This window comes from Chanos chanos, chromosome 3, assembly GCF_902362185.1.
Source record: "Chanos chanos chromosome 3, fChaCha1.1, whole genome shotgun sequence".
Taxonomy (NCBI): Eukaryota; Metazoa; Chordata; class Actinopteri; order Gonorynchiformes; family Chanidae; genus Chanos; species Chanos chanos.
The window spans coordinates 47,232,776-47,259,147 of NC_044497.1; the positions used below are offsets into that span (position 1 = coordinate 47,232,776).

Consider the following 26,372-nt stretch of genomic DNA (forward strand, 5'->3'; position numbering starts at 1 on the left):
TCTAAGGCAAACAACTTTTTTTCCTGTTTGGATTGTATTAAACAAGCCAGCATGAAGAAGAAAGAACGAAAGAGGGGAAAAAAGAAGAGCAGAGCGCTTGTTCAAAGGGTCCTGGAGGAGGATCTCTAAACACATGGCATGGCTCTCTTTCTGTATGACTACAGGGGATAAAGGGGCTCCCTAAAGCGATGGCAGCATGAAAGAAAATAAGGGAGGAGGAGAGAGAGAGAGAGAGAGAGAGAGAGAGAGAGAGAGAGAGAAGAATTGGGGCTTACCTGAAAGCCCCACAGGGGCTGAGTATGTTGTTCCCCCAGTTTCAGTGGAAGTAGGCACAGAGTCTGGAGAATCTGGGGGAGAGAGAGAGAGAGAGAGAGAGAGAGAGAGAGAGTGAGCAGCTGCAAAGCTGTCGATCACAGCATGAAATCAATGCCTAATGAAGACAGGGAAGAGTCCTAGTCAATCCCCTCTAACTCCACTGCAACACACACACACACACAGCTGACTTCTTTATTAATACTGTATTTGGCTAATGAACAGGCCAGTGAACTCTCTAGGACGAGGACAGTAGGTCAGTGAGGCCTCGAAACTTGGCTTTTTTGTTTGGGTAGCTCAGAAACATTTAGCATTCACTCCTTATCTCAACAACAAAAAACATTTCCAGCTAAACACTTTTACATTTTCATTCTTCTTTTTGCTTTGACGATGTATAGCACAGTGCACAAATATGGGGGAAAAAAAACCTTCTTTGAGGAAAAAGAAAGTATAGCACAAAAAACAAAAGCCTTCAGAGTCACAGCATGTCATCCCTAATAGGAATAGAGAGATTAGCAGGATACACTCCATCAAACCAAAAACAATGAGAGAGACAGGAAATGGTCTCAGCCTTGAGAACTGTGTACAGTAAATTTTCTAAATGGCAGGCGAGCAGACATAGGAAACCCCTTCCCCGGTGCGCTTGCTCTCTCTCTCTCTCTTTCTCTCCCTCCCTTTTTTTGCACTAGATTAACCCTTAATTCATCATCACATGATGTCCTCAAAGTCTTTCCTGAAGGAGACATCAGGACAAGGAATTCTCAAGTAGTTAACTTCTGAGGAGAGGTACGGAACTTTTCCAATCAAACACACAGACAGAGTGTGGCTCCACAGTCATTCCGGCTTTAGGATAATGACACATTCCATTCATCCTATGTCAACTCTCTCAACACCACACCCTCCCACCCCACAGACCAATCAGGTAACTCTTACAAGCTGTCATTTTGAGGCACAATACTCATTGAGAACTTTGAACAGGGTTTTGAGGCTTTGAACACATTTTATGTCTGTGTTATGAATATGATGAGTTTTACATTTACAACCCTGTGTTCTGTATCCAAAACCCTTAAGAAGTGGATTTTCAGCTCAATGATGAACAGATGAGCTGGATGCTTTTGAAATGGCTCTGTGTTTGGGACCAGGCCCGGTTCCGGTCAGTCTCTCTGAAGCAGTTGCCTGTGCGGCAGTTGAACCAGCTTTAAGCACGGTCGCTGGCGTGTGGTCAGTCCTAACGAGATGCATGGTCAAACCCTGAGACTCTTTCATTGGCTTCCAGGACAGGGCTGGTTTCCTGGGCACATTTCAGTGACCGCAGGCCAAAGGTATGCCCCTCCAGAGTTCCAGAGAGAGAGCGACGGAGAGAGTAAAAGAGAGAGAGAAAGACAGGGAGTGAGAGAGGGAAGGAGAGAAAAAAAGGAAAGAGCAAGTGAGAGACAGAAAGAGAGAAAATGTCTTTGTGGGTAAATAGAATGGTCCATTTGGTGATAGAGGAAGAATGAGATTAGGCTAAACGTGCGACAGATTTTGTGTGCGTGAGAGAGAGACAGAAATAGAGAGGGGGGGGGGGACTTCAAACACTTGATGATCTGTTTTCCAGGGAATGAAAACAAACTGGTGTTTTATGATGGCTGCCTTGATACTGACCCTCTTTGGCTACACAGGGAGACAGGCTGACATGTCCCCCTGATTCCTGACTCTTCTTTTCTCTCTTTCTTTCTCTCTCTTCCTCACGCGCTTGTTCTCTCTCTGATCCCAACTGTCTCCTCTAATTTACAGAATCCAGTCTGAGAAATACACTCTCTTTTGAAGTTTCTCATAATTTGTTTTTTGCTCTCGACTAGAATTATTACGTTACAAACTGAAGGAAGGAACACACTTAAAGACTACTCCACCGGTCTCCATGTTACTCAGAACACACACTCAGTGATATTGGAGCGAGGGAGAGAGAGAGCAAGAGAGCGAGAGCGAGAGAGATAGAGAGAGAGAGAGAGAAAGAGAGAGAGAGAGAGAGAGAGAGAGAGAAAGAGAGAGAGAGAGAGAGAGAGAGAGAGAGAGAGAGAGAAGCCTCTCTCTGGATTGGGCAGACGGGGTTAAAGGCCTTCTCTGTCTATGAGTGCACAGTGTGCGTTCTGCTCTCTCCTGACGTGGCAGACTGTTAAAGCTAACTGACCACTGTGTTTCATGGTCTAAGGAAGACTCTCCTAAAAATATACTCCCCACCTCTCTCTGACCTCTGCTTCTCCCCCCAGCCCAGTCTCCACCAGAGACTAGAGCAGAACAACAAACTACACATGTCAACTGCATTTCTGTAAGGCTCAGACCATGGTTACACACTCTGATTAAATAGAATCCAACCAGTGCCTCAAATTCAAAAGAATATGTTGAAAATAAAATACCTTTTTATAAAATAGTTACAAAATTATACATTTGGCAGTGTTTTGCCTTGGGGTAAATAATCTTCTCTTTTTATATCATCCAAACCATGAATAAAGCACTTTTTTTTTTGTTTTGGTTTGGTTTTCTTTGATTAACCCCAGAAGCGATTGATATGCAAACTACAGATGACAACAACATGTTCTTCGCAAATAGCTGCTAACGGTGTGTGACAGCAACCCTAGTAACAGACAGAATTACTGTGTGTGTGTGTGTATCTGTGTGTGTGTGTAAGAGAGAGAGAGAGAGAGAGAGAAAGTTTCCTGTCGCTGACAGGGAATATCCCCCTCTCTGGACTCATCTGTCTCTGACACATCTGCTACAAAGCAGCCTCTGCGAGTGAATGAGCTAACTCTCCACCGCCTGCCTCTATTGTTCTATTAATATCTCTCTCTCTTTCTCTCTCTCTCTCCCTCTCTCTCACAACAACACACACACACACACACACACACACACACTCAGAGAACACAGAGCAGTGGTCTTCGAAGAATCGCAGCTGTGGCGACAAATTACTTCCTCTCACACGAGGCACTCTCTCTTTCAATGAAATTGTTGACAGGAATTTCTTGTATCTTATTGTTTTGCCTCCTCATCCTCTCTCGCTCTCTCTCTTTCTTATTCTCTCTCTCTCTCTCTCTTGCTCTCTGCCAGATGACGGCAGTGTTGTGGGATTTAAGATGAGTTCCTATCACTCATTAGGGGAATATATTCCAGAAAAATACTGAAGGATTACATGGAACCCTCTGAACAACCTCACAGGAAACATTCTCCCCAACTAGGTTTTCCTCCACAGCCGAGGTCACGGTGGTGTCCCACCTTTGATCTTTCCAAAAAAAAACCCAAAAGAGACTGATTCATAAAACGCTTCAAATGAGTCACGCAGTACTCATGATGCAAAGAAAGCCAATGAGTGATTCAAACAGCCGCAAATTGCCTTACTCACATTTTCTCCTGATTTACGCTGAAAAAAACAGATCAACACAGCAATGTCTATCAGAACTGAACAACGTATGGGATCCCAGGATTATTTAAAAAAAGAACAACGAGACAAGTGAAATTCAATATTCAAGAGTCCACAGATCGAAGGATGTTTCTACAACTTAACACTAACAGACATTTTGAGGTCCATAAACGTTAAGGGTTTTTTTTTCAGTTTTGAACCATGAAATACTGCATGACTGAAATAATAACAATTATTATATGGTCATTATCTGAGACACACAAAAGGAAACGAATCAAGGCTTCAAGCTAGGATGAACCTTAAAAGGCCCCAGCAAACCATAACAATCCCTTAACATACCTTATTTGGCAAACATATACAGCGTGTATCTAAGGTAAGAGCTATCCCAAATATTTCACATCAGGTCAGAGATAATAACAAGTCTGCACGCACAAACAGAGGAGGGAGACAGAGAGAGAGAGACAGTGAGACACGTACAGACACTCCCAAAACCTCAGCCATCCACAGATTAATTCAACAGATAAAACACGGCTCCAAAAATCTTTCTGCGTTTCCCCCAGCACGATCCACATTTCCGATTTCCTCCAAAGCCGCTAGCCCCCCCTCTACAGACACAGGCTGTCCCCAGTGCCTTCCCTGTCCCCTCCCCTCTCTGATCCCAAAACTGCTATGCCAGTGCTGCTTATCTGTTCTGCCAAGTCAACCCTCCAGCCAAAAGTTTGTGCAGACAACCACTCCAGAGCTGGTGCCAGGCTGCAAAGAGCTCTGGCCTTGGCCAATGTCCATTCTATTGCAGGGGCCTATTGCAGTGTCCATTCTATGGCAGGCACGCGGCAGTATGCTCTTCAAAAATCGCCAAATATCACAGAGAATCACTGTCTAAAACACAACTGCACCGAATGTGTGAGCTTTCCAATTTAAGGATTGTTTCTGATTTTCAGTTACAGACAAATAAAGGGAATTACTTGCATTCCAGTTTCTTAGAGCAAGAAAAAGAGGGAATCGAGCCTACTACAACACATTTTTGTTGTGTTTTATTTGTTTATTTTTAATTCACAACAATAATCAAAAGGAATTGATGTGGTGAAATTATTAAGAGGTACATTAAAATATTGATTCAACGCAGATGGTTAAAAGAAATATTTATATGTTAGAAGAAGTTGTGTACAATGTTCTTTGTCAACGTGTTACATTTAACGAATTCAGATGTGTTCAGGAATAACAGCGTCACAAGCTGACAATTAAAGAGTGATAAAACTTACCGGGTGGTTTAAGAAAATCCATTGGATATCGGGAATAAGGGGGAGGGGGCGACTCTGTAAGACAGAGAAAAGACAGGCCATGAGAAAAAGCGGAGCAGATAGAAACTTATGATAACAGTTGGCATTCTTTTGGAAAACTGTTTGTCTTAGCCGTGCGGGTTGGAGGCAGGGCAGCGGGGCGGCGATTGCCTTGATATTTAGCTGAGAGATAAACACGGGGCCGCCTGGCGCCAGACTCCCCGGCTATCTGCGAATAAGGCGGCGAGAGATACGGGCCTCTTTTGGCTCGGCAGACGACACTCTAATCGTTGCAAACTAACTTTATCCAGAGTTGACCGAGACCAGTGGACCATCTAACAAGTTGATCATTAATAATATAACAGTCTAGAAGTTTAACAGGTCAAAATCATTTCTTTATCGACAAAATAAGACACACGTGTAAAAACACACGCTTATAGTTTACAACGCTGGTACAAACCCTTCAATATTAACAGTCTTAAAAGGCAATTCCATTGCTTCCATGTTCCATAGATAATTTTTTATACGCATGTTGAAGACCTGGATTACAACTGTAATTCCTTGATCTTAACGGTTCTCTTTATGAGAAAATATAATCACATAAAATAATTTAAATGCAGTGCTTTGTGAAGGTGAAAATCTGAAGACAACACAAACATTAACTCTAGATGGAACCATCAGACTACGTCGAGTTAATCAATGAAACGCTTAAAACTTAAAATCGTTGATCACAACGGAAGGAAACAACCTGGGAGCTCAAAGACGTTCGATTTGTTTCACTCTGCCCATATGCTCGGTCTAAGCCTGGAAATATTACCGAAAACCGCAAAGTATTTTCATTTTAAACCAACCGGCAAACTTTCGTCTTTTGCCTGAGGTAATCGTTTAAAGAGGTTCAATGCCAAGACAGCCTAAGCTTGTAGTTCAATAATGCAACTAATATAGTCCACCGCTGCGGTGGAAATACTTGCGCGATTTCATACAATGTTACACCTTTGCTACTAAACATATTACATCAATCACAATATTACAGAAACAAGCTACAAAACAGCGGAGAATGTTATTAATTTTTCAAAGAGGGATCCAAACTTACCTAGTTCACAAAGCCTACTCATGTGATGCGGATTGCAGCAAACGAGTTCTGGGTTAATTTTCCCATAGGATTCACAGCAAGATAGCCTCTTTAATTCCGAGGAGTGTCTGAGATCCGGCCACCTGAACACTTTGTAAAGCAGCAAAGGAAGGGAATAAGACTGTTGACCCAATTTGGTGTCCACTTTGCTGGGTAGGAGAAGACAGGGGCTCCTAGCACCCCCCTTCGACTCTACCGCTTGCAAGAGCACCTCTAATTGTTTCTCTTTGATTTTTTTCAGGATCGAATGGGTCAATGCTTTCAATTCAGCCTCTGTTCCGGGGTTAGATTTGGCAGCCTTAGTAGATTTACCCATGCAGCAACCCCCGGATCCATGCGTTCTACTATCCGCCTCCCCGTCGCCCTCGACGGGCGCGCGGCTCCTCCAGAGTCGCCGGACGAGCCCCGATCGTTTGGTCCTGAACATGCGGGACGAAAAGAGGGTTTCCCGGCTAAAAAACGAGCATGATGTCCGCAAATCATGAAGATTCCGGGATCCGAGTCCAGGCAATGACAAGCAGCCTGAGATAATATGATGGAAAAACGGGGAACAAGAGAAGCAAAGGCAATCTGTAGCATACGCCAGTCTTTAATTTGGAAAAAAAAGTAAACCCCACAAAAAATAATGTAATGTACTTCTTGGGGCTTTTCTGTACAGCACCACTTAATATCACTGTTTGAAATGGTACCTGATAACAAATGAGAGTTTAAAAATTATGGTCGTTTAAACGTGGCTGGCAGTACAAGACTAAATTGGGAGAGCAGCAGCAGATAAACTGTGACCGGTTTTGGGTGCTAAATGGAAACCCAATTAACGCTTCATCCGTAATGTTCCTTCCTAAATGTTTGAAAACATCATATAAAGTATACGCAGCCTAAATGATGCCGATTAACGTCTGTAAGTCTGACGTTATCTCTAGACTGTAAATAAGAATAAACTGCTAGTTGAAAACAGATCCATTGAAAGCCAAGCTCGTCCTGGTTTTCTTCACAAATAATCCACACAATCCTTGATCCGATTTCAAACATTTAAGGTCTAACAAAGCCTGTTGTCCGTCTATTTCTCCTCTTTCTTCCAAATTTTATATCCGTCGACTCATGCTGTAATCTTCAACGTGCACTGGACTCAAACATATTCAGGGAATTCTAAATGTTCTCTCCCAACAGATCCAGAAAGGCTTAAGCAAATCCACGGCTGACCCGACGAAGTGCCTTATAAAAATCTGCACGACTTTAATAGTTGGCGTTTCCGACAGAATACTGCACAGACCCTTCGCTTGTGTCCGTTTTACAAATGCTGCATATCAAATATCCGTATTTTGATCATCCAGCTCCTCTCAGCACGAAGTTTCTGTGTCTGGCTAACGTGCGAATCGAACAGCGACAAAGAGATGATGCGATCTTCAGTAAAGGTCTGAGAATGACGCGAATAGCTCGTGTGCCCTTGCCTTCTCTCACTCGCTATCTCCCTCTCTCTCTCCGACTCTCAGTGCTCCTGGCTGTCTCCAGTGCGCATTGGCGCGCCCCGTCACGTGGTTGTCTAGACACCCTGTCGCTTTAAAAAAAGTGATTGTGTTGCGCAAACAAGAGATCAAGTAGCTTACAACCAGAGAAGTAGGTTTGTGAAGAGAGTTTCCATCTTACTAAAGTTCTAAAACTTATCAACGCTGTACAGTGAAATTGGCCTGAAAGGACATAACGTTTGTTCCCAAATGTGGTTTCTGTTTCTATCATTTGTCTGAAGCAGACAAACTTTTTTTGAACGGGGTACGGGAAGGGGAGGGAAGGGGTCACAGAGGCGCCAGGTTTACAGGTAGGAATATTTAGAATGATATCTCTCACTATCATCAAATAGGTTCTCCACATTCATGTTGACATTGTTAGAGTGTAGGATAATATTACAATGTTATTTACCAGTGAGATCTTTCTGACTACATAGGGAAACATTTTTCCTTGGACATAAAAACGATTTTAAAAAACGAAGCCACCGGAATTAAAATGGTTTTGCTACAAGACAGTAACACTAAAAATATATAAAAGTCAAAATGTAATTTGATTCAAAATTGCACCTGTGTAGTTGTGTGTCTTAATATAATAATAATAATAATAATAATAATAATAATAATAATAATAATAAAGTCTAATGTTGCATTCATCCGTGTGTTCTATGAACTGCTGCCGCCTTCTGGTTGGATACAAACTTTGGCTCGTGCGTGTCCTGCGTTTTCAGACCTTCCTTCTGCAGGCATCGTATAATTTCAAGACTACGTTACTTTTGCTCTGCCTGTTAATTTCGAAATCTGTTATAACTCATGCTTTTAAGCAAACTGCTGACAAAAAACCTTGCTAATATTCGGCGTAGGGACCAAGACGGTCTAGTCAAATACCGCGTATCAGTTTAATTGTATCGCTTACAGCACCAGGGTGAGAGACAAGGGAGTAAAGACTGACTTATTAACGGACACTTTTAGAATGTTAGGACTGCCCGTCACTCCAAACCTTGTCCTCTTCCTAAACGACAACCCATTAACAGTTGCTGTCAACCTTGCGAATTGCCTATTAATAACTCTTCTGCGCTGTTCTACAAGAGCGGACTTTGAATTGATTTGTGATGCCTCTTTGAGGCTAAAAGGATCATCATCTTCCAAAGAATTTGCAACTGCAGTGAAACACGGTTAAAGACTTCCCCCACGTTTCCTTTTGGATATTATACTAGGTACTGGGATGTCAAAATGTTTACGCCCACGAAGAATACAGGCGATGATTCAGGAGCTCTCTGTGATGTTAGTAAATTGAAGCTGTAGATTATTTTGTCAAAAAAAAAAAGACGTGAGAAAAAAAGAGGAATTGGCTCAGACAGTAACCAAATGATTCTTCATGATATTGTTGCTGTGACAAAGTTAAAAAATAATAATAATGAGGGAACCTAGATAACATCTGGCTCTTTAAGCGACCGCAGTAGACAGAGCGCTCTTGTGTGGGAGCAGAATGCCGCTGTAGCCTAATTGTGTCCTAGACAGTAGGGCAGGCGTAGTATGTTAATTTGGGTGCCAGTCAGTGTCGCTGCAGGGCAAAGGGATGGATGATAATGACGATGGGCTATGTGTGTTCGAGAGGCGCCGCCAGTCAATGGCTCAGCCCCATTGTTCGCAGATTCCCCACTGGCGCCGCACAAGAGCCTAAACCCAACCAGCAGCTCTCGACATTTTAAGGTAGTCTGGAAGTAATCACACGCCGACGCTAACAGAAAATGAGAACATCGCCTTTGAGCTATCGATGTGGAGTCAAGTCAATTCGTCAGACCCGAGGAAGTATCTCATCAACGGACAGAGTCTACTGTCGGAAGAGTTTGTTTTCTTTTTTACTTTTTTCCAACTCGTGAACTCCTTTTATACGCCTACACCATTCCTATGCAAATATAAACAAAGAAGTAACTCACTAGACTTTTTGACTCGTGTCCAACTGAAGCGAATTAAATTAAAAAGAAACCCATAATGGTTGTTGTGTCTGTGGGATCTTGTGGGCTCTGGGCTTGAAATGCTGGAATGTGCAGTTACTTTCTAATTAATTGCTCTGGCGACACAAGTAAAGTTCAAATAATAATGTGTGTTATTTCTTATAATGCAGTTTAAGATCAGTGGAATGTCAATAAAGTAATTCTTTGAAAAGTTTTAAAAAGGATCTCTATTAATTTTGGCCTTTTTATTTGTTCGTTTGTTTTTTTTAAAGGTTGTAACCAATCTGCCCTCAGGTAACAAGGTTTGGAGGCTGGCTTGCAAGAATGAGGAAAAACTATAATTGTTTTCTGTGAAGTTAACATTGTCCGTTCAACAACTCCTCATTACAAGGAGACATTTTTTTCCCCACAATGTTATTATAGTTTATTACAGTACACATGAGTGCAGTGAATGGTAATGTTAATGGTTTGCATTTCGGTTCAGTTGACATAGTTTAACACAGTGACATGAGTGAGATTCATCTCAGCTCTTGGGAACTGGCAAATATTTGGCCATTTCAGGAGAAAAATGCACATTGAAGCATTATCGATTATTCCCAGTCGACTCCAGATATTGGTGACTTGTTAAATTAGGAGTTTCAGTGAAGGGTTCATGAGAATGCTGTAGGTCAGATGACTCAACCACACCCTTATGTAGGACGGAATAACAGTAAGCACTACATGTGTATATATCTATCCTTTTCTCTATCTATCTATGTATACATTGTGTGTGTGTGTGTGTATATATATATATATATATATATATATATATATATATATACATATATATATATATATACATACAGGAGGTGACTTGTTACTTTTTAACAGGGGGATGGGGGATAGCCCAATGGTCACTGACACTACTCTATAGAGTATATATATATAAGTGTTGCTTCCTTCCACTCTTCATCTAGATAAACTATGTCAGGATCGATCTTAGGGGACAGACACTCTTAAAAAGACACGTTCCTGGAGGATTTGGTTTAACGTCTGATTCACTGTCATGTTTCTGTATGTTAAACCTGAAGCCCCGGTGTATTCGCAAAGGCTTGGAGTAAAAACATGAACCAGCAGAGCAGTACACTTCATGCATTCCCCATAAAAGAAGAGTTGTATTCTTTCAGTTCATGGGTTTTTTTTTTTTTTGCTTTTCCTAATCCTAGGATCAGAGTTGGGGCAGCCCTGAGCTCAGACTCCAGACGGGACTTGAACTGACTGTGAATAGTTCACAGGATGCTGGTTGATCCTAATACCATTGATGAGGTGTGATTAAGGTGCCTTTGTTTTATCAGTTCAGGGGCAGAACAAACAGAAACCAACAGAAACCAGCCTGAGAGGAGTAGGAAGAGGGCATAAATGTTCGAGAAGCGCATGATTTAAAGGCGGGGTTTGCAACTATGTGAATAGGATAAAATTTTAACTGAATGTAAAAATTTAAGGTTACAGCAGAGGAGTTTGGGAAAACATATGTATTATTTTGAAACAGGCCTGTTTTCATTTTAGAGATACTCTGTTTTTCATTTCTCCTTATTGAAATGAAGGTAAAATCATTTTCAGATATAAATACAAGCAGATGACTCCACAATTAGAAGTACAGCTGACAAAAGTTAGTCACAATTACAGTCACTGAAGTTACTGGATTCAAGGTAAGACCATGTGAATGTGAAGCATGTGCTGCAAAGCAAGATTCCAGGTAATTCCAATTTTCAAAACTCTCTAAGCAAAGCTAGACTAATTTTGAAAATAGATAATTGAAAATCATAAGAAAGATGAGGTAGAGTATATAAGTGCAGGAACTCCCATTTTAGCTGTTTTAATTCTCTGATAATTCCTCGAATCCATGTTCAGAATTGTAATGGCTTCTCACTGCAAATGCCAGGCGTGTGAAGGAGAGGAACTCTCTTCATCGAAATTACCACCTGCTTTTATGTTTTCAAAGCCTAACATGTAATTACTTCATATAATTACCTTGCTGTCAGTGTTCTGTGCACAGAAGGTTCTGTATGGTCATTTAGAGACAGGGCATAAGTCATCAAGTGAATCCCATGCCTCTAGCAAAGCTATACTACACAGGCAAGATAATGTGCATCAAATGGAGCAACTGTAAAGACAGGCCTAAAGGCACTGTCTTTGACTTTTCAAAAGCAGATGGAAAAGGGGAGGGAGAGAGGGAGGGAGGGGGGGACTTTAGGGAGAGAGAGCGAGAGATGACGCAGGCAAAGAAAGGGACCTAGGCAGATGAGAAAGGGAGTCGTGAGGAAAAAGAGGTCTCCTACTTTCCGTAAAGAGAGTGAGGGATGATGGAGGAAGAGAAAGAGAGCTGGGAGTGAAGAAGGTGACAGAGTAGGGAAGGAGTGTGGGGGTGGGGTGGGGTGGGGTATGAGGAGACATGAAGAAAGATTGAGGAAAAAGTAGAGTGTGCCCCAGGAGGACAGGACAGTGTGTGCCATCGCTCCAACAGCTAACACAAAACACTCCCTGTGAAAGCAGGGTGGGCAGCAAAGAAGCTGGGTCGAGTGCTCGCCCAGACTGCCTCCTCCGCTCAAACAGGACACCATACGTCCTGAGAGGCCTCATTCTGTTCTACAGCCTGAAAGGGAAGTATTGTAAAGGCTCAAATGGATTTATGACAATGAGCTGAACTCTAGACCTCTACTTTATGAGCCTTAGATTACACTAAAGTGAACTGTAAAATGCCAATGACACCGTCAGCTCAAAGAAACATTCTAAGGGTGGTGGAAAAAAAGAGGCCAAACTAAGAGTTGTAAACAAAACAAAACAAAACAAAACAAAACAAAAAAGCCCCCCCCCAAAAAAGCATAGTACCACACATGATGTAGTAGCTGTGATAACTTAAGGTCACTTGCAGAACCACAATCACTTTTTTTTACATTCAAGTCTAAGGTTGTGTGTTCAGACTAGTCATAACATTCAAATATACAAAGGGGGCGGGACTGTTAGTCCTGCTTTGTTCACACCAACCAGAAGCTTTACGTTTAAGGGCTGTTATGTTAATGGGGTCTGAGCACAGCTCTGGTGCTGATAGATTTGGTCTTAAGACACTTGTTGAGTTGTTACAACGTCATTACAATGTAACATGCTACTCGCTACAAATTATGTCAGCAAGAAATTGCACGGATGGGAATCGAGCAAAACAACTAAAATTAAATCCACACCATATCTCACAAGTTTGTATTTTCTCTAGCATACAAATACATTATTTTAACAGTAAAAGGCACTGATTAATGCCATGGTTGAGATATGCAACACTGGGCAATTTCTGTGTCTAATTAATCAAAAAGATTGTAGTACTGGGAGCTGATCATACTTAACCCACATATGCAATATGCAAATAGTGACACAGGAACAGATTATTATATATGTAATACAAATGCATCCATTGCTCTTTGTTGAGTTTTTCAGGCATGGGAGCCATCCTATTCCCTGTGCTTCCCCTCTGCTAATGACCATTAATCTTTTTAATGAACTCCATGTCACAACCATGATTCAATGCCCTATGGCAATGCAGCAAACAGCTATCAGGCCAAGAGACACCTCCAACTACAACTCCCATAACCCCACAGTACATACATCTGTAGCTGTCAACTGAAAGGCGAATCCAGAATAGGTAAGGTGACCCTGCAGGAAACAACAAGCACGTCACTTCATAGACTCCTCAACCATCTGCTGCCTCTGCAGCAAAGAACGCCCACACATACACCTTAGTGTGTCTGCATGTGTATACAGCTTCAGGAAAGACAAAGTTATCCAATGACATCAAATACAGCAGCTGCACACTACCTTAAAATGATTCTTTGAAAATTGAAGCCAATGTTCTGAAGTAATTTGCAGTTTGCCAAAAAGGATTCAGTGGAGGAGAGAAACTCAAAAGACTGACATGCTAGAATCACAATTCTGGACTTAAAGAATAAATAAATACACTACCCCAACAACATGAGAGCCAAAACTAAGGGAATAAAATATGCTAGAGACCTGTGACAATATAATGAATGGACCATAGTAACAGAAATACTAATTACAACTGTAATATCAGTAACAGCACTTCAGTGGTTATGTCCTTAAGAATATTAGAATGTCTCCTTCTTACGTTGCTAAGGAGACAAAGGGCAACTTGTAAATAGGAGTGTCAGAGGACCCCTTGAAAATGTACTGGAAAAGCATGAGTTTGTAATTCATGTGTAGAGTGACCTTAACAACTACAAAATGCATCAACATCTTAAATTTCACATAATCTCTGAGGTGGAGAACATATTTGAAAATGGACAAATAATCCTAAACATATGTGAGCTGCACAACAAGACACAGAGTGTCTTCTGTAGAAGAGTGTCCCACAGAGTTAAAATACATCCCTATCTAATGCCTGTCTACACATACTGTACCATTACTGCAAAGTGTCCTATTGTTACACTGGAACACTTTGAGCTCTTAGAGCAACCATTTTAAGACCCCTTCTCAATGATGTGCTCTCTCCATCTGACCTTCAATTACAGTAACTGCTGACTTCCTGTACACAGCAAAAACACACTTTGAAGAATGAAGAACAGAGACAGAAGAGACAGAGCAACGCGAAGAGAGGAAAGCTGTTGCTAGGCTGTCATATTTACAATGACATGGTCCAGTTGCAAAGGTCTTGCCAATGTTAGATGAATCACAAAACAGCTTGGTTCAGCGCAGAACTCAATTAATGAATTTACACAAATGTCCAGGGAACCTAAATAGAATAATTAAATAGGAAAATTGTCCAATAAACAGAGACTTAACACAAAACTGTTATTTTCACAAACTGTTTTAATGTTGATAAAGATATACACTGGAGGAACAAAAGAGGGTGTAAGCGCAATATGGGGCAATACTAAAGTTACATTATGTCTTTCCTTGTTACCTGAGAGAGTGTAGTAACATTCAAGAGGCATCTTATGCTCATGCATTCTCAGTTCTTTGTTTACCATCCTCAGAAACAGCTTTCAAAACAAAATAAATCAAAATGTATATTTCAAAGAAGCGTGCTCAGATCTATCAAACCAAGGGAAGGGAGGGAGTTTAAGCTATTTGTTATCCAACGCAATCTGGTATGGTGTCTTTACCATTGCTTTGCGTAACAGTGATGTGTTGAAATCAAAACAATTACCAGCAGGTAACACCAATCCTCTACAGAGCCATTCAAACTATAGTGAATACATTATAGGTTCTAAACAGCAACAGAATATATGCATTTCACTCTCCTCACAAACTTAATGCAAAACTAAGTGGAAGAAAAACAAAACATGAAAGACCAAAAAAAAGAAAGAAAGACAAAAGAAGTCCCCCCTCAGGATTTTCAGAGAAAATTAAAGGGATGATGCAACAAACATGCAGTTTGTATTTGTCTTTCTAAGAATGTACATGCACTTCCCTGATCTGTACATCAAATGGATCATTTACAAGTTTCAATTTACAGCAGAAACATCTGTAGTTCTTTACGTAAGTATTTAAATATGTCTCCTATGCTTACATCTGTTTTTATATAGGGAAAAAAATGAGAAAAGTTGTCCTATTGTGCAGGTATAAGGTAAAGTTTATCACTAATGAATAATGGTATAAAAATGTATCTTTTTTGTTTGTTCATACCTTTTATGCTTACCAAAACACATGGTTGTTAATTACTTTGCAGTATACATATGGGTGACAACATTCTATTAATAAATGACAATAAATAAATTAAAAAAAAGAAATCAGTAAAAGACACAAGAATTCATGAAAATATGGTTGTACACAACACATTGCCAGTTAAATGATATGATACTGAAAAAGCAGGTTTCAGATGACACTCTGAGACATTGGCAAAGGCCAGACGAAAAGACACTTTATTCCAGCTATTAAGACGCTGAAGCTTTGGTACTCACTGAAAACCAAAACTTTAACGTATGATTGTCAGATCATTCCAAAGAGCTGGATATACTTGTTCTCTTGTTTCTTTTCAGTGGTTAGTCATTCTTTTCCACAAATCACTATACATTTCTACCAACTAGTTAGTCTTTGTGGCAGGTCTGACAGCAATGCAAAAGGGCAAAGTATTGTTTGAGATGATTTCAGATAGAACAACCACTTGGTCAAGAAACGATTTAGGACAAATGAATACATCATAAATAACAGAACCAACATAATGTGTTTCACCCTTTAAATTGTCAGCTCTCACCCTTTTTCCCCATGACCTGCTCTGAATCATCCAGAAACCCACAAACTCCCAACACATGGAAACCAACAATATAAAAAACAAAACAGCAAAAAAGCATTGTGATTCAAAAGACAAAATAATTGTATTTCAAGCTACAGTAAATAACATTATATATATATTTATATATATATTTATATATATATATATATATATATATATATATATATATATATATATATATATATATATATATATATATATATATGCATTGCACACTAGCAAAATGTAGTGCACACTGAACGTGCTATACACAGAATTCAGTGCAGCTGATGTCAGTATGAACACTAGTCTAGTGGCAGAGCAGTGACAGTATTTTGAGCGAGATGTCCTTTAAACTCTGTGATATGGACTGGTGGTGGAACCAGACACAGTGGAAGCCCAGGAGTCAGAAATGAGGGTTAGTGTGAAAGTGTCCTGTAAACCCCCACAACAAGATTCACTCATCCATCACGATAGAGGCACTTCCAAAACCTGACACTTCTACAGCTTTACGTTTACAAAGCAAAAGCTACACGTAATGACGCAAGCACAGTCACACACACACACACACACACGCAAATAGTCCATACCCTGACAAGCAAACATATGCAATAAGAAACACACACACAGACACACACACTCTCAGCTGGAGTCCATGGTGAAGAGCTCTATGCCTTGGGGGTTCCAGTAGAGGCCAACTCCAGAACTGAAGACCAGAGACCAGACATAAGGAATGAAGAAGTCCTCAGGCTGATCCTCCTCCACATACTTAAACTTTAGCTCTGGAAACTTCTGCAAGAGAAACAATTCACAAGATAAATTATTACATCTATAAACCAACAATTCAAAACATCTCACCTATCAAAAGAAGCCAACAGGCCACAAGAGCAACATTATTCTGGAGCTATTAAATTTTAAAATAACAATTACAATGTTATTTGATTTCCAGGGTGTTAAAAAAAAGGGAAAAAAAATTGAAATACAAAAGTGACATAACATCAGTGTGAAATAAATTCCCAAACATTTCCACCACCGGTACAGTTATGTGTGAGAGACTTTTGCCCTATAAGGACCAGGTTGCAGAAACGGTAACTCTTCTGTGATGTAATTTCATCTTCCTCTGAGGTAAATAAACTTCAGGCCGTTAGGTAACAGGTAGCACCTTACAGGGAACTGCCAAAGTTAAAAATAATTCCTCTAAACCAAAGGAAACTCAACACCCTGGGGCAGCCAATTACAATCTCATTCAATCAGTTCAAAGTGCCAGCATGTCCACGGATGACTGTCCATTACAGTGAAAACTTACATCACAGTAGTTCCTGCCACAGTAAAGAGTTAATCAAGAGTGAACAGCAGGCATCCATTCTGTTGAGGCTTTCCTTCATAATTTCAACTAATTCAACATCACCCTTTGGGCTTAGTCATTCAAGAAACCTCTCACATGATTAAGTGCAATTATACTCAATTTATGATTCTTAATTTTCATTTTTAGCACCACTTCAGGGCTGAAAGGATCCGAACTTTGGGCTGTTGGTTTATGTGGTGGAGTATTACAGCAAAATGATTTGCTGCAGGGGAACTTCGCTGTTAAGGGACCAGGTGGCATTTCAAACCCCTGGGGAATTGTTCGGTTTCCATAGAAGACCTATTTAGTTACCCTTAGTGACGCCGCATAGGAAGCACTGGAGGGCAAATAGATTAGTGTTTATTACTGAACGGAAACGGTTGATATCATAGAGTCTTTAAGTTCCAGGAATATCCACCAGCATCACACCTTCATAAGTACATTTACAGAACCATACCAATCATATACGTATTGCTGTGCTAATTCACAGTTTTTTGACTTGTGACTTGAGAAGACATAGGGGCATGAGGTAAACAGGAAATGCAATTAGGCTTCAACAGGAACTTATTCAGTAATGGTGTTACTATTTTTTGTATCCTGATTCTACGTTACTCCATGCTAAACTCTACATTCAAGGCCCTTTACCAAAGAGTATTTCCATCATATAAAAGAGGGATCTCAAATGTCAGATGAATGGGCTTAACTGGAACAGATGGACCTTGGTCAGAGCTTGATTTGTCTGTGGACACACGTTGCATGAAAACTGTGTGCTCTGTGAGTGTGTGGAGTGTTTGCATTGCCCAGGATATGTTGTTCCGTGAGTCTCCAATGTATCCTGAGAGAGAACAGGGATTTGGAGAGACGCAGGGAAGATGAGGATCCGGCTTCTTTTCAGTCATTCACTGACGGCCTCAAGCGTTCATCTTAAACCTGCTAAACCAGCATCATCACCACCCAAACATTATCGTATCAAACTCAGATCTCTACTTTATCCACCACTTCCTTTACTGACCATAAGAACATGAATCCAAGAGGTAATCAGACAGAAAGAGAAAGTATCTGATGCCAACCTCTGCAACCTGAGCCCAGCTTTGCAACAACAAAACATTGCCCAATCCCTCCAAATATAACTCAATCATTAACTAAGTCTTGAAACACCCTAAAACATTCTTAATAGCAACATCCCTGATGAATAATCAACAAAATAATCTATCCCAAATCAACCTTGCCCAATAAATCCTTCTCCACCTTATTATTCCTTGAACCTTCGAGTGAACTTCATCATACCAACATAACTTCCTCCAGTCTTATCAGAGGGAGGGACCCAACACGCCCAACAACAGCCAAGTCCAGACCTACCATAACCCAACCCCATACACCAGCCAAGATGAAGCGAGCACTCTGAGGGAATCCCGACACAGCCCAGATGTACAGAGCCCAGCCCAGCTTTATAAAACAGTTTAAGCCAGCCACAAGTGCAACAAATGAGAATTGGCCAGGGAGTTTTCCCAGCCAAGTCAAGGCTTGTCCAAATGTTCCAGCCCAACCCCTGCAAAAAGGACAAGAGAAATCAGATAATCTGCGCTCTGCCATTCAAAGGGAGGAATAAAGTACTGCCGTGTCAGAACAACCCTAATCCAACCCTAACAACTGACCCCATCCTTGTTCAACAACTAAACATAAAACAGCATGGAAAAGATGGACTGAACCCTGCCCAGTCCAAAAACAAAAAAAAACAACAAAAAAACTCCCCAAAACCCTACTGTACAGCCTGCAAACACTAAACCTTCCCCAATTCAATTTATGACAACAAAACAATCATCACCGGCTGACAACTGAAAACAAGACGCAATCAGCCAAACCCATCTTTAGTTTTTGCGGGGTAAAATCCAGCCTAATTTAACAGCAGGTAGGCAGTCCAATTACCAAACTCAGGCTGACTTCAGTCCTACTCACTTTAAGCAAATGGACGTAACCTGAGAGTTCAAAACCAAGCAAGTCTCACATAAGCTCAGCTAAGACAAGCCACGGCCAGAGCAACAGCAGGTAGGCAGCTCTGACGCATCAATAATAAACCACTGACTACTCATATTTCCCACAGTTCACAGTGTCACTGACAGACTAGGTATTGTGGACCTTTCACAGTTTGCGACGGTGGGAGACTGATACAAGCTCGCCTTTTCTCCTTCACTCTGGTCAGGGCAGCCAAGCGACACTACCTTCCATTCAGTGATACTGAATATTACCCTTCTGCTTTCACTCCATACAGGCAGCTCTGTCTGTCAAATGGAGGGTGGGGGAGTGTGTGTGTGTGTGTGTGTGTACAGGGACAGGCTGTTTGGTATAAGAGAGATACAACAATGTCACAGGGGGGTCAGACACTGTTCAAATGCCCATATCTAGATTTCAGTGAGGGTGTACATGGACGAATAGCTCAAACAAACACATATGAGCAGTTTAACAAATACAATTATCTAGGAAAATATGTACACAAAAAAAAATGTCAGTGGGAAAAATATCTATAATTTTGCATACATCTCCTTTTTTTAGGGTTTTGTTAAATTTTTTTTTTTAAATGTGCTCTTTATATTTGTTTCACAAGTACCACAATTTTAGGTATTACAAAGTTTCATATGAAATATCAGGACATGGCAGTGAAACTTTAATCGTAGCATAGGGTCTCTGTAATATTGTGCCACGCTAACACGCACTGATCTCCCGCAGGGCCTCTGGGTTTCCTGGGAAGTGGAGGGCCAGACAGTGCCCAGGCAGAATTGGCTCATGGTTGGCTGATCTCCAAGGTCGCCCCCACCTACTCTCGCTCCCTTGTTCCCTTTCCCCCACCCTCCACTGCTAGACAGACTTGGCCCCGGCTTGCGCCAGTCAGCAGCCCCGGAGCCGGGTTCAGCCCAGTACAGGCCAGCTCAGTCCGTAGCTCATATCTGCTCTGAGGACTCTCTGTTCCCACTGCACTATAGAGGAAAGGGATCACCAAAAGCCCAGACACAAGGCGGGAAGCAAGGGAGTCAGTAGGAGATAATAACTACACACTGATACACACACACACAGGCGTCTCTCACATAACAAACAAGTAATTGTTGAAAGCAGACATTGAGAAGACATGAGTACGTGGCCACAACAGAGCATTCCCTATCCTAACAAACTGACATAATATCAAAGAGCATCTTATGCAATTAAACAGAGGTAAATGTGTTTATGTACGGGAGAGTGCATGTATCTCTGTGGCAGTCTGAATGTAATTGTGCGTGTGTTTGAGCCCACATGAATGCAGACGGGAGTGTATCTATAAGAAACACTGAGTGTGATTGTGAGTGTGTGTATGTATGTGTGAGTGCATGTCTGTGAGTGTGTGTGTGTGTGTGTGTGTGTATGTGTGTGTGTGTGTGTGTGTGTGTATGTGTGTGTGTGTGTGTGTGTGTGTGTGTGTGTGTGAGAAAAGAGAAAGCTAGAGAATAGGGGTCGTCCGCAGGCCTCTGTGGGCGGGCTTATGTGGCTCCCTGCTCTCCTAAGGAGCCAGACTGTCTCTGGCTTATCACTACAGAACTGCAGTGCTGGCCAAACAACAAATTCCACAGGCACTGTCGCCCTGAGCCACTAAACTCCACACACACAGCACCACACACTGCCCTTTCTATCCCTATTCAGAAAGAAAGAGGAGAGAGAAAAAGAGAGAAAGAGGGTGACAAAAAATGAAAGAGAAAGCTAAAAGAGAGAAAAACAAAGGGGGAGAGAGAGGGAACAGAAGAGAGGGAGAGGGAGAGGGAGAGAGACAAGGAGAGCGTGGAGGGCAGAGTCGTGGGCAGACAGACAAGCAGGCAGTCTGGCTGGCTGGCCCTGGATCTTTCCTTTGTCTGTGTGTGTGTGTGTGTGTGTGTGTGTGTGTGGCAGAATAAGGGCAGACTGTACCAGGGCAGCAGGGAGAGAACATCCCTAGAGCACACTCACTCTCTAGAGAATCTTCATTCTCAACAGTGGCGTACAACACACATCTGTAGACATGTGTCTATTTAAACAAAAACACCCATGTCGATGATGGCTCAACCACAAGTCTCAGCATCTGACTGTCTGGATGAATGTTTGCATCACATTGCAAGTGCACTTAAAAATGTAAGAGCCCTCAAGGCCTGCGACTGTGTAGTTAGTCAAATAACATTTAGTCAGGATGTGTCAATCATTTAAAAAAAAAAAGCTGATTTCTTTTTCAGTTCTGCAGTATGATATACATTACATATCGTTTTTTTTTATGTCACAGCTAAACCCTGAAAAAATACAATTCAACTCATTTTTACCTATTATAAAGCACAAAAGCTAACCCCATCAGTCTCAGTCAGTTCTGCTCTCTACTTTCAACAATTCCAACAATTTTCCTTCAATAAGACTGGGCGTGACAGCCAACGCATAACTCTAGAAAATACAGCTTTAGGTCTGATACGCCGAGGTCAGGGAGGCACTGAACCAGTCAACAATGATCTTCACACCCCGAAGGTTAAAGGCGTAAGGGCTCCAACACCCAGTCTCTCAGCCAACCATGTGGAAAACAGGCCTCAGGGCTCGAAAAAGGCGACAAATCAATTCACATCAGTCACTTCAAAGACAGCTGAGGGCAAAGCCAGGCATTGTTGTCTGAGCGGTCATTCACACAAAACCCCAACAAAAGTCTTTTGGCAGCCGGCCAGCAAGGAATCTGCGAGAAATGAAAGCTATCTTCAGGTCAATTCAATCGGTTTTCTTCGATGAATCCACACCAGTGTCACTTCGAAAATGAATTGAGAATTCAGGCGGTAAAACTCAATTAAGCGCCAGGATAGCCCAGTTACAGGGGTGCTGATAAATTCACTGCGAATCAGTCTGTGGTAAGTTTTCATGTCTTAAATAAGAAAAGAAAAAAAAACAGGAAACTGGACATGAGAAAAATGTTGGGAATCACAGCTGAGTTGAGCTTGACTTTGTAATCATCGGGAACGGCCCTGTGAGTCAAAGCGGTGGCCATATTGTGAATAGAGATGTCATTTAAGCTGAGTAAGATGCTGTCAATCCTTTATTGACTTTCGCATGCTCTGCCTCAGAATTACAACGCAATCTTATAGTTTTCATACCAGGATTAAAAATGCCACGGTAGTAGAAATCATCATAATGATTATTGATTCAATTTTCAATAATGACATCAGGCCACTGAAAACATAATATTTTAATTCCATATCTGGTCACAGGTTAGGGGCAGGTTTTCTTCACATGGTTGTAAAACAACACTAAGGTGTGTCCAGAGGCATGTGCTTTCCCTGAATGGCAAGAGATAAATACACATAGTCCAGCTTGTGAAATTAAGACACACACATTTTTGTGAGAGAACAGACGCTCTGATGATAGCTGAGATATCAGAAATGAAGTTAAGTTAGAGCAGTTACTGACAGCAAACGGATATATCGTCTCTCTCTCTCACCCCACATATAAGTCTGCAGTGAAAAGAGCTGAAATCGTGCTAATTAACCCCGATGGCAAAAAATAGTGCAGTGCAGCGTTAACAAAAAAAAAAAAAAAAAAAATCCATTTCTTCCAGACCTCATCCTTTAAGTTATGAAAAAGATGAATGTGCGCTTATGACACGTGGAACATGGAATACGTGATGAAACATGTAATTAAAGCAGCACGCCCGCAGATGTACGAGGCACGAGGGCCGGCTACTGCATATTCCCCTACTGATTTATAGACGGCGGGGGGGATTGTGGGTAGGAGCGTCCCGCACCGAGCGTCCGATAACGAGGCCCGTGCGGCAGATTTATTCTCCTCTTGGATCCCGCGATTCTGTGACAAAATGTCTCGGCATCTGCTCTCCTTGAAATGTCATTACCTGCGAATGCGGGAGGAGCGTAAAGGATGGCCCTGGTGTGCCCATTAATGATAATGAAGATTAGGCTTGAACTGCATCTTCTGCCCCAGCCTAGAGGGGAAAAAAAAAAAAACCCTACCCTAACCAGTCCCATTTTCTGAATGGAATGAACTGTCTTTCATGACTGGATACAACACTACGCTGGCTTTAATACCACCGGTGTGTGTGTGCGTGCGCACGCCGCACATCCATTGGTATATGTTCATAATACAGAAATGTGCACTTAAAATTAATTGCTTGCTTGCATTTACCATAAGTTTCTGAGTGTTACCATTGTACCAATTACATTCATTTACTATAAACCCCAGTCCCTGGGCGGCGGGGGTGAGGGGTGGGGGTGGTGTTAAAAAAGCGTGAAAAAAAAAAAGTGTCAAAATGTGTCCAAAAAGTCAAACACTGACAATATTCAAATGAAATTACTTAACTTTAACTATGCTGAGGCAAACTGTGGTTTGCTCTCGTTGCTGGCTGCATTTATCAGAGAGCTGAGTAGGTCAAACAAAACCGGGAGTGATGTAGAACATGGTACAATCTCTACTTCACAAAAAGATCCTCTGTGAGCTTCCTAAGAGTCTTTTTCTCAGGTCACCGATTCTACATTTAGATTTTAAATTTATTAGTTATACTGAACGAACTGAATGGCATTAACCTGAGGTCAAATCGTGAATGTTTGGTCCTTTGAGGAGGTACCTGCCAGGTGAGTGTGTGTGCGTGCGTGTGCGTTGTTGGATGTGTTACCTTCAGGCGATCTTTGGGAAGGGCCACTGCTCCTTTCTTAATGACCTCTTGAACTCTCTCCACGGACAGGTCAGTACCTGCCTGCTCTAGTTTCTGGCTGAAGAAACTAATAACCTGAGGACAAATGGAATAACACAAGATTGGTAAAGGCCATTACAGAAAACACAACACCCTGCCTCACTCCTCTGTGTTATTGTACCACAGCAATGTAGATAAAAGTCATAAGCGAAAATGTCACTGTTTTAGATTGCATGTGTGTTGTCTGGTGTGTGTCCCCTTTTCAAAGATCCTTAGAACATGAAAAATGTAACATAGTCTGATGACAGAGCAAATAAATAAATACATACATAGATACACACATACCTACATACCCACCCGTGAATTCCATCTCTTCATTAACAACAATACGACAAAAACAACTCTTAATGGCTCCCGCAGGTGGTTTATGTTGACAGCATAAGAGTAAAATAATGACAAAAATGTATGTGTGTGTGTGTGTGTGTGTGTGTGTGTTTGTGTGTGTGTGTGTTTGTGTGCGTGTGTGGAGAGTGAGTAGTGTGCCTGTCCACTAATCTCTTCATTTGGGTTTGAGGCTGTCCATATGGGCTTAATTTAAGCAGCAAAGCCCATCCTTTACCCACAGACCCATGGGACTTAAAGCAAAGACTCACACTACTGTAGTGCATCAAGGGAACTTCTTTCACTTTTTCACTCACTTGTTCTCCCGTCATCTCTCCCTTTCTCTCTCTCTCTCTCTCTCTCTCTCTCTCTCTCTCTCTCTCACTCTCACTCTTTCTCTCTTGCTCAATCATCCTCGCGCTCTCTTTCCCTCCATCCATCCTCTCTCCCTCAGCAATTCTCTTTCGCAACCACACATTTCTTTCCCTGGTTCTCTCTCTTTCTCCCCTTTCCTCTCTTTTCTTCTCTGTCTCTCTCTCTCTCTCTCAGAAGTCATGCAGAGAACATAGAGAACAGAAGTTATCTCAATAACAAAACCAAGTTTGGATGAATTTTTCACAAGCAGTGCTCTAGACACAAGGGAATTATTTTATTCATCAAACAGGAATGCGTGTTCAAAGCTTGAGTGAGTCATAAAGTGTACATTTCTGCCAGTGTGTGTATGGGAGGAAGACTCCTCTTTAATAAGATGTCTCTATAATGGAATGAGATCACTGCACTACATACATATCATCAGCTACTCAAACTATCCACAAAAAAACACAAGCATTTTTAAAAATGTAGCCAAACTCTTTCAGCACGCTGCTAAAACACCACAAAATCCAAAATGTGAAGACATTTTAGATTAAACCGACTCTACAAAAATTACCACCAGATTCTGACAACAGAGCAACGGAAAAAAAGAGCAAAATGTTTTTAAGGGTTTTAATCTTAAGGCTATATGAGGAAACCTTCAACTCCAACAGCAAAGCTAGCAGAACGATATTTGAACTTCAGCTGAACTGTCGGCTGCACCAGGCCTGGGGGGGCTTTCTCTTTTAAATATTTCAACATGTGAAAGACAAGTTATGCTTTCCCAAAAAAAAAATAAAAGTTCTGTGAATAAAGATGTTGAAATAACTGCACTCTCAGTATACTGCATCACAGGTAGTTGCTACACATCATACTGGTAAAGCAAGTAACGGACAGCTTTTCTACCTGATTGTTGCACTGAAATGACTGCCATCTTCAGGACCCTTGGCTATGTGAAAGATTAACGATCTCAAACAAAAATCTTTCTTTCTTTTTTTTTTTTTTCAGTTAACAAAACAAAAGAGTGAAACGTAAGCATACCGCTAATATAGGCACAACGCTCTCGTAGTTTAGATACAGGGTAAATCTAAGGCGGATTACCACCAGTCAACTGCTGTGGCTTTTAAGGCAAATATCTACACTGGACCAGCATCAAGAGAGGTCAAATCCAAATATTTCGCTTCAAACAGAAGTCTTACCGTGTCCAGGTTCTGCATGATGTCCTGGAAAGACGGGTGTGACCTGAACTGCTCAAAGAGTTCTCGCTTGTAGAGCAGAGCATAGACCAGGTTTGGGTTGTGATGGAGAGAGTTGAACAGGCAAGAGTTAATGATCTCCAGCATCATACGGATGACCTCTTCTATGACACTCAGATCCTGAGCCTATGAAAGGAGGGAGACAGCAAAGAGAGAGAAATGTTACCGTTACACAAGAAGACAGGAGTTAGGTAGCACAAAAGTTAGCAGTGAGAGCTAAAAGCTAGTGGCTCGGTTGAACAAATCTTAAGTGTGATGCAATGGAAGAATGCTTTAATTCCTGGAGGCCTACAATTCAAAAAGTGGTCAAATAGATTGCCCCGGCGTCCTTAGGCAGTGCAAAAAGACAAGTTTCAGGGGCACTGAAATGTCAGGGGTACTGAAATTCATGGGTACCCTCATCCTCTGACCTCCAGAGTGAAGAAACAGTGTAACATTAAAGGGATAGGCTATAAAGGGTCCCAACTGGATGGATTAACAAAATGTGTATAACATCTACATCTTAGTGATGCTTACAGTGAAATAACTGATGTGCCTAAATTGC

The 26,372-nt window shown here is 41.5% G+C and overlaps 2 protein-coding genes across 4 annotated transcripts in view; both read right to left on the reverse strand.

The window, feature by feature from the left end:
• Positions 1–7,546, reverse strand: part of smad7 (SMAD family member 7) — a 20,924-nt gene extending 13,378 nt beyond the window's left edge. Inside the window, exons 1-4 of one of the 2 annotated variants that reach the window (XM_030768303.1) lie at positions 6,080–7,546; positions 4,969–5,022; positions 1,506–1,508; positions 276–347 (exon numbers count right to left, since the gene is read on the reverse strand). In XM_030768303.1, the coding sequence (XP_030624163.1) occupies positions 276–347; positions 1,506–1,508; positions 4,969–5,022; positions 6,080–6,545 (595 nt within the window). In that variant the 5' untranslated portion in view covers positions 6,546–7,546. The remainder of the gene's footprint in view (positions 1–275; positions 348–1,505; positions 1,509–4,968; positions 5,023–6,079) is intronic. The other variant, XM_030768302.1, reaches the window with a different exon arrangement.
• An 8,510-nt stretch (positions 7,547–16,056) lies between these two features.
• dym (dymeclin) overlaps positions 16,057–26,372 on the reverse strand; it is a 70,405-nt gene continuing 60,089 nt past the window's right edge. For both annotated transcript variants that reach the window (XM_030768288.1, XM_030768287.1), the window contains 3 exons: positions 25,772–25,954; positions 23,823–23,936; positions 16,057–16,623 (listed from right to left, as the gene is read on the reverse strand). In XM_030768288.1, the coding sequence (XP_030624148.1) occupies positions 16,474–16,623; positions 23,823–23,936; positions 25,772–25,954 (447 nt within the window). In that variant the 3' untranslated portion in view covers positions 16,057–16,473. The remainder of the gene's footprint in view (positions 16,624–23,822; positions 23,937–25,771; positions 25,955–26,372) is intronic.